Raw genomic sequence first — 9,293 nt, 5'->3', positions numbered from 1 at the left:
ACTGAACCGAGTGCCCGCCGTTCAAAAATCTTGACGTTCGTGTGTAAGTTTCGTCATGTTCAACATTGAAATGAATAAACTAATCACGTCGAAAGACCAATTCCAACTGGGCCGTACAAAAAAGTGGCCACGGCGGGTGGAGGGGAGGGGCCGTAAAAAACTTGCGAGTCTGCTGAGTACAACTCAGCTGCCCGGAACCTAGACGCCCTTGCTGCAAATACTTCTGAGTAGGGATGGCAACGGGACCCCTACCCCGCCTCCCGTCTCCCGTCTCCCGTCTCCCGTCTCCTTGCCTATTAATTCCCTCTATTTGTTATATAATTTAATTATAGTCAAATTTTAACAAATAATTAAGTATTAAAATATCAACATATCATCAAATTATTATTTATTATAATTTTATAATTAAAACTCATAAAAATAATCAAATAAAAGCTATTTGAATACAATTCAACCTGATGAAACAAATACAATTAAAGTAGTCAAGTTTTCACTTTTGACACAAATACAATCACTAAATCATTATTGTATTTTTGTTTAAGAAAAAGAGTGTTATTGTATCAAGTGTAATTAGAAATTTAGTAAAAATGTATTAATAAATTTAATATAACTAATTAATAATTTCTATTAGTAGACATGTATTATTATTATTATGATTGATAATATCAATTATATTACATATACCAATATATATTATATAATATATATAACTAATAATATCATTATTATACATTTATAATTAATTAAATTAAATATTATATATATAATTAGACATATATTTATTAAATTTTTTATCTAATGACAGGGCGGGAGATGGGGCGAGGATATAATCCCCCGCTCCGTTTCTAAAGGGGAGGGGAGGGAGGTGGAAATTCCCCGTTAGTCCCATGTGGACACCCGTCCCAATTACCATTCCTATCTTGAGGCCCCTCCCCCAAAAAAGGTTTTAACATGGGCTGTTAAAATATTGATGTAAATGCCGCCATATTGGGCTATTTGAATATTGAGTGACAACTGGTGATTGGCCCAATTTGAAGGGGTCAGTGGATCAGTGCAGTGCCCCACTACCACCAGAGCACCAATAGGAGATGAACTGTAGCTGGAGGCGGTGCTGATGCCTCCCAAGACGGTGCCATATCAGCCCCTGACGCTGACGTGAGATAACGGTATTTCTTTGAAATACGCGCCGAAACGTAGCAGATAACACTAGTGACACTGCCACATCATCAAATCATTGGGGGCCCATCCTCCTTTCTTGATACTTGTATTGGAGTAGTACCATACTGACCTGGATCATTGATCGATGCTCCTTTAACCCTGGGACGGGACCAATGCAGCCATTTTTATGCAGTGAAAGAAGTTTAGCTTGATTCCCCAAATCCCCGCAAGTACTGTTGTCTATCCATAATACAGATAACAATTCTTGCTCATTATATTCCCAAATCTTCAAATACTTATTGAAGAGTTAGTAAGAAGCAACAAAATCGGGGAAAGTGTAATTGTCGTGAAATAAAAACAAAAGTAGGATAGGAAAGTGAGTCTAATTTTTTTTTTTTTTTATGAAATTATACATGCACCAAAATTGTCAAATGGTTGTATGGATTTTATATGTTGGAGAAGTGTAGCTTGGCTTTTTTTTTTTTTTTTTTTTTTTTTGGGGTATCTGATTAAAACATTGAACAAGGTATATAATTATAAATGTTGTGATCCTTAAATCTTAACAAGTGGGGGCACTAAATGCAATATTGAGGTTTAGGGGGATGCATTCTAACTCTTACTTAACACGAATGCACAACGTGGGACCAATGAGTGGCTTCAATGCCAAATTACGGACACCAACTATGGACCTTCAAACATCCAAAATCCCTACAAATAAAGAGCATTATGGATACCATAAATCAGAACAAAATGCATTATTGTTGTTGAAGTTCGGACAAACGCCACATGTCACGCACCTTCAATGTCCAAACGTTTGAGGTTCAAACAGTGCATACCACGTAGTATTGTACATTGGGATTTAACTGAAATTTGATTCCGTAGAAACTACTAAACAAAAGTGATTAATTAAGAGGAGGAGCATTTTCATTTTGGCTGCTTGTTCGGATGAAACTGCAGATGGGGCAGCCTCGCACATGGGTCAGATGTGGAGAATACAGAATAGAGAGCTTTTAGTTAAAGGGATGTAGTATTAAGTAAATATTTTTTATTTTAAAAGGAATCTGCCTCTTTCGGCCCAACTACCCTCCCCCTAGAGAGACAGAGAGTCCTACAGTCCTTCTCTGCATGTGATGTGGCGGGTTTTGGAGTTTGGAGTTTGGACTTCCAAACTTCGTGCAGCCACCACTATGACTCTATCTATGGCTGCTTCAATCACACATACATATATATACAACAATAGTGAGTGAGATCAATATAAACTGATTACAAACCATTCAATTGAAAAACACATTTAGCGAGACTTAAGACTACTAAATTCTAAAGATCTTTTTAGTCATGAGCATTAGATCAGAACTTCATTATTATTTCTTCTAAAGCCTCAGTTGTTCACCAGTAGTGAAAGTAGCAATTTTCCAATAATTACGGTTAAGATGTAGAATTTCAAATAATTACTCTAAACTGTAAAAACATACCTTGTTTGGATTGCTTCAAAGAAAAATTGCTACATTTTTTCGAAAACACATTTTTTAATCACCTTTTTACCTCACATATACTAAATCACTACAATAATTTTTCTACAAAAAAAAATCTAAAAAAATGCAATCCAAGCAAGGCCTTATAAGAAATCTTCAACCATTTGAGCTTAGCAGCCAACGTTTAAGAAGTTGATGTCGGGATAACGAGGCGTCCGAATCCGTTTTACGGTCTACAACTAATCATGTTCGAGTCGGGTCAGGCCTCATAGGGGGTAGCTCTCCCAACGTCATTTTTTCCATTCTCATGGGTTTCAAACCCGATACCTCATGGTTAAGGGATGCAAGCCCCTTCCACTTGCACCAACATATGTTGGTTATCCTCTATTATTATTAGATACTACGTACATAGGAATGGTATCCCGGTTTTTTTTTTTTTTTTTTTTTTGTGTGGCCTTTTCTAACCTGTGCTCTTTTGTCAAAAGTTCAACAACTAGTGCGGACACACACACACGCACACCCGAAAAAGTGTCTTTATTTAAAATTTTACTTATTGCTTCCCCACAAAAGATTTATCTTCCAAAAACATGGCAACTCATGTGCGTAGTTCAAATTAATTACTTACCAAATGAGAATAGATTACTTCTTTTTTTTTTTGGTTATTACGAGAATAGATTACTTAATTTGGCAAAGCACAATTAATGGTTAATAAATTATGAAAATTTCTAATAAATATCCAGTGACACTCAGTAGCACACTTAAATTACATCCCTTATATTTAAACACTTTCTTAAATTTCATATATATATATATATATATATATATATATATATATATATATATATATATATATATAACATCTTAAATTTCTTTTAACAAATGTTCACCCTTCTAGCTAAACCGATAAATTATTTTTAAGAAATAGTCCTGTACCACATCAGGCACCAACAGGAACTTAATTTCTAACACTCTTTAACATATGCCCCCCACAGGCAGCTTGGGCGGATTTCGCGTTCTTAGTTAAGGCGCCGGTCCTGGTTTCGATTCCGCGCTTGGGCTGCCTAGGGTAATTTCTTGAGGATCGGTGGGGCCCGCTCTCCTCGGGGTTGGTAGGATTAGTCGGGGTGAGACCCGGACACCTTCCAACTGAAAAAAAAAAAAAAAATGCCATAAAGTGTTGTCCAACAAAACCTTCAAAAAAAGAAAAAAAAACCTTTTATAGGTATTCTTCAACCAAAATAACGACACCAGTGAAAACGAAGAACCTTGTATAGAGTCTAAGAATCATATGAAAACGCATCTGAACATTTAAGTAAGCGAGCAAATAAGAATATTCCTTAAAGCCTAAAAATCAACACTTTTCCATTTATAAATTCGGCAGCCAAATGCTATAAATTATAAATCGTCAGAATCAATTCACCCCTATATTCTCATTAAACATCTTTTTTTTTTTCTTCTGACCAGTAATTTTCGGGAAACTAAGGTCGTATTTGGATTGCATTTTCTAGAATTTTTTGTAGAAAAATTACTGTAACAATTTAATGTATGTGAGGAAAAAAGATAATAAGGAAATGTGATCACGGAAAACGACGCAATTTTCCGATGAAAAAAGACTATCCAAACAAGGCTTAATTTTTTCGCTATACAAAATCTTTTAGAACAAACATGTAGATGAATTCATGTACTAGCGAGCAAGACAAGTGTTTTTGTAATTGCCAAAAGAAAAGTAGTATTTATTTTTCTGGCATCGCCTTAATATGCAACCCCCTTTATTTAGCCCGTCTAATCAAATCTAACATTTTAATATAAGTTTTACTTCAAAGACGTTTGACCACAATCAAGTTATGTAACAAAATTAGTGTACTGTAACGATTTGATATATTTGATATAAAAGAAAAACTTAAAATTTTTTTTTTTTGCAAAAAAGTTATAATACAAACAAGGTTATAATATATATATATTCGAATCCCTTATCTAGTGTAAATTTGAGTAATCCAATCAAACCGCAGTACAGCCAATTAAAAGCCATTTAAATATGTGGCAACACAGCCGCTGCCATTTTGTAATTATTTCAGGAAACCAAGGGCATTTACTAACCCCACCTCTACATATATCCTCCGCCGTCCCACCTTCCGAGCCCCCTCGCCTTCTCAGTTTATTAAGAGGTTCTCTTCCCTCAACTCTCTCTCTCGTGAAAGAAATAGAACCAAAACAAAAAAAAAGAAAGAAAAATGTCAGGGTGCAGCAAAATCCGGTACATTGTGAGACTCCGCCAAATGCTACGGCGGTGGAGGAAGAAGGCATCAATGACTGCCAAGCGCTTACCGTCGGATATACCTGCTGGACATGTGGCCGTCACTGTAGGGACCGATTGTAAAAGATTTGTGGTCCGGGCGACGTACTTGAACCATCCATTGTTTAAGAAACTATTGCTCCAGGCGGAGGAAGAATATGGGTTTACGAACTCAGGGCCACTGGCCATCCCCTGTGACGAGTCCCTGTTCGGAGAGGTTCTCCGGTACCTGGCCCTCTCCGAGTCGACTCACAGCAACTCAGCCCGATTCATGAATTTGGAGGAGTTCCAAAGATATTGCCACGTAGGCATGCGGAGCAACCTTGAGTTTCTAGCGGAGTCACGCCCCCTCCTCAACGGGATTGCCGATAAGTCCGTTTGGTGAGAGGGGGGGATTGATGAATGAGGGTGGGCAGAAGCTGATTCTTTTACCCGGATTTTTCTTCTTAAAGGTTGCTTTAATAATTCTTGGGGTCCTGAATTACCCAGTCTACTGACTACTGAGTCGCGGTGGTACTGAGTCTGAGTCTACTCCGGAGGATGTGACGGAGATGGCAAGTAGGTGGGCAAGTAGCCACCGAGTCGTCCCGGGTTCCAACCGGATGAGAACCAGCCAACAACAGAGGAAAGACCACCCCGCCTAATAAAATTTGCAAAATGCGGACGAGGGAAGCGAAGAGCAAGTTTGCGATTATGAGGGGAAATTTTTTTTTTTTTTTTTTTAAAAAAAAGGACCAAAGGAATAATGATAAAGTCACTACTGTTTTGTACATCATTAATGTGATTTTTATTTTTATTTTTTACTTTCACTGATTAATGGTTGGAAATTGTAGAGAAATTCAAGCATGCTTGTCCATGTTATTATATTATTATATTTATCACTAATATTATGGATAGTAAGTTGTTCATTGTTTTACTCTTCTGGTACTTAAATAGTACTCCTCCATATAAATATGATAGATAGTACTTGTTAGCAGAGTAGTGATGATAATTGAGAGTATAACGTGCATGAGCAGTTGTGGAAGTTATACAGCAACAACCCATGTGAATGAAAGCATGCGTGAGTTCAGGACGTGCCTTCTGCCTTTGTAGTAGCATCATTTTGTTTTGTCCTGCACTTTTGTCTGTCTGAGATAAACAGGTTTGCACTCTGTTTGGATTGCAATTTTATTTGTAAAAAATGTACTGTAGTAATTTAATATATATATATATATGAGGTAAAAAATATATTCATAACAACACAGAGAAATTTTTTGGGTGAAAAATGCCTTTCCAAACAAGGTTAGTTCTACTATCCTTTTCTCTCCTCCTCTTCTTATTTCTTCTTTCAGTTTCTTTTCATCCAATTTTTTGAGTGAGTGATTTAGATATTTGCATGGATCGGCTGGAAAAGATTTGCTTGGATCAATAGGAACCGATCCACTTTAAGCGGAGTACCAAATGTAAATCACAGTCTATGTTACTGTTGGGTCAGCTTAGTTAAGACTTAAGAGTAGAAATTGGAGATAAATTAAAAAGAGTAGTAGCAGTGGAACATCAATCGTTTTATGAAAATCAATAGTTGGTCTCTCATAAGTAATAAAAAAGTTATGCCTTGGGTATGGTATTAGTATACCTATGCCCACATCAAACATTCAAATTGAGCAAAAAATGTGGGCTGATTTCTTGCTAACAATATTAATATTATAACATCCATCATTTGATTGCCTTAACTTTTGTTGATTTGTTCGGCCCATATTTATCTATTCATGGACGGAAATAGATAAATTTAATTAAATGAATTTGCTTGTCTCCCGCCGGAATCTTGAGGTGATTAACAAACAGTCCGTCTATGTGGCTTTTCCTTCTGTTCTGCTATATATATTTTTTAATTATCTGTAACTAAGACCAGAGCTAATGATGAAGTTAGTTCCAAAAGAATCTTCAAAAGCCCACCCTATATATGGCTATGATGAAGCTGGTGACGGAGGACTTGGTCAATGTAAATACTGCTAATTCCTTAGAATGGTCATCTTGTGTTTGATTTCCACAAGGGATAAAATAACAGCTTGGCTAGTTGCTTTTTGGGTACTTTTGTAAAAATGTTACAGTAACATAGACTTATTAGTTACTAATGTGTTTGCGAGATTATAAAAAAAAAAGTGATTGAATAAAGTATTTAAATTTCTTTTTAAACATGTGTATATCTAACATAGGTCCAAAAATAAAAAGAAATTGGATATATGACTGAATGTCTGTATCTCAAAAAGTGGTAACAAGTGAATTCTCAATGCAATTGGTCCGTGTGTGTTTAGATAGTAAATTATTTAGGATAATTTTCTGTAAAAAATAATGTAGCATTTTTCTTTTTTGATGTCATATATATAATTAAAAATATATTAGTAATGCAAGCAAATAATATTAATTTTTTTTGGAAAATAAAGACAATCCCAAGTTTGAATTAGCCGCGTTTCTTTTGGAAAAGAACGAGAATTGCATGTACTCCCAAGTTGTTCGCTATCAGAAACCGGTACAGTTGTACGCAATACGGAAAAGTGGAAGAGACGGCAGCAAGCTGTACAAATTGTACAATCTAATTATAAATGTTTTTGACTTTTGATGCATCAACCGCCTTCTTCAACATTTCATAGCTAATTTTGTTTGACTTCTTTGGTTATGGTTTTAGCTTGTCCTAATTTTCGTTCTTTGCTGCAATTATTTCAACAATTCTCATCGAGTAAGGCTTTCCCTTCGTCAAGGATGGATTAATTACCACCTATCCTGCTTCCTACCCCATCCTATCAAGTGCTCTTTTAGAATTTTTCCTAGTAGAGTGTTCTTCCCTTCTTGCTTGTCCAGTTGTCTTTCATTTTAATGCTTGGATTCCATGTCCTTGACTCACGTTTGTGCTTGGGGTTTTTCAGGTGAAAGAAATTTTAATTATTTGATAGCGTATTATTTGAAATAATTACTGTAACACTTTTTGTGATATAATATATGTGAGATAAAAAAGTGATTGAGAACATAAAATGATGGATTGAAAAATGTGTTTATAATGCAAACGAAATATTATTTGAAAATTTTTGATATTCAAATTATGATCCTCGCTGGATGAGTCGGGCATAGTTTACTGTAATAAAACTTGGGCCCGTTTCCCTTTCTGAATACTCTAGTAAACTATCTGATCCAACTCACAAGTATAGAATAGAAGTACCTGCTGGTTAAATCAACTTAAATTGGGCTCTCCGAAGAAATGCCTCACATCTTCAAACATTAAACCCGACGAGAGAGACAAAGGATGGTATTGATTCAGCTACTGAATTGCTGTTTCACAAACGTTTCTGAAACCAGGAATGAATGATAGAGATTTTTTTTTTTTTTTTTGAAAAAAAAAAATGGGCTTTTTTGTGCTTCATCCCTTCTCCTGGTACTTTTAATGGCCCAACCTTGAATTATAGTTTGATATCGGCCCAACTGGATATCTTGATCATTGTCAATCTTTGTTTCAATGTTGTCTTCCTCGACGATATTAGTTGCATTTGAAAGAGACAAAAGGGCACTGAGGCAGGCATATGATAATGGTTGTTACCGTCTGCAGAAGTCTATACAGATTTGAGAGATGTAAGCAGTCTTGTTTCCTTACTTTATATTTCTTAGCTATAGAGAAATTTTAGGAAATCCGTGAATCTATAAATGTTTCTCAACAATTAATTACACAGCAAAATCAGGATCAGTGTAATGATTTGTGGTCTCTTCTCTGAGAAATCTAGCGTTGGGAACTGAAAAAAAAAATTGTTTCTTCGAAGAACATAACTGAACAAAAGATGAAATTATTATAGGTTTCCATATTTGAGGCTTAAAGCTAAAACAGGATCAAGGATCCGAATGGCGGTCAAGAAAGGCCTGGCAAGTAGCTGTGAAGGCTTGGGGAGCCCGCGATCAGGTTCAGCAGTGGAACGCTGGAAATGTTCAGAATGCTGGAATAAGGTTGGAGGTCAGAGCACTAGCAAAGAAAAGCCCACCAAGTTGTTAGCACTTAGCGTCAGTGCTTGGAGCATCTGTGTACTAATGCTGATGCCATCCACATAGAAAACAACAAAAGCGAAGCCCATAATCATGATGATGCATGCACTTTTGCATTAAAGGACTTCATGACAACCCAACAAAAGAAAACTCGAAAAGCAGAACCCCAAAATAGCGAAACAAAGATGGTTCGGATTCTGTTAGTGCAAGACAGGGAAAACTGGAACGAGTAGGTGGTGGTCCTAGATTGGTCATTGTTCCTTCGTCCTCCTTTTAAGGGTATCCTATTCTCTCAAACTTCACCTCAACATAGATTCTGATCTATTTTGGGGGAAAAAGGCAGTTGCTGGAGGTTCAAAATACTCCCA

At 36.2% G+C, this 9,293-nt stretch overlaps 1 protein-coding gene across 1 annotated transcript; it reads left to right on the top strand.

Moving 5' to 3' along the window:
- The first annotated feature begins 4,786 nt into the window (after nt 1-4,786).
- On the top strand, nt 4,787-5,813 carry LOC113714923 (auxin-induced protein 6B-like). The gene has a single exon (XM_027239069.2). It carries the CDS (start codon nt 4,862-4,864, stop codon nt 5,306-5,308), a length of 447 nt encoding a protein of 148 aa, XP_027094870.1. The 5' UTR covers nt 4,787-4,861; the 3' UTR covers nt 5,309-5,813.
- The last annotated feature ends 3,480 nt before the right edge of the window (nt 5,814-9,293 follow it).

Source organism: Coffea arabica, chromosome 10c (genome assembly GCF_036785885.1).
Source record: "Coffea arabica cultivar ET-39 chromosome 10c, Coffea Arabica ET-39 HiFi, whole genome shotgun sequence".
Classification (NCBI taxonomy): Eukaryota; Viridiplantae; Streptophyta; class Magnoliopsida; order Gentianales; family Rubiaceae; genus Coffea; species Coffea arabica.
Note: the sequence above shows the minus strand (reverse complement) of the source record. Positions and strands in the feature narration are given on the sequence as shown.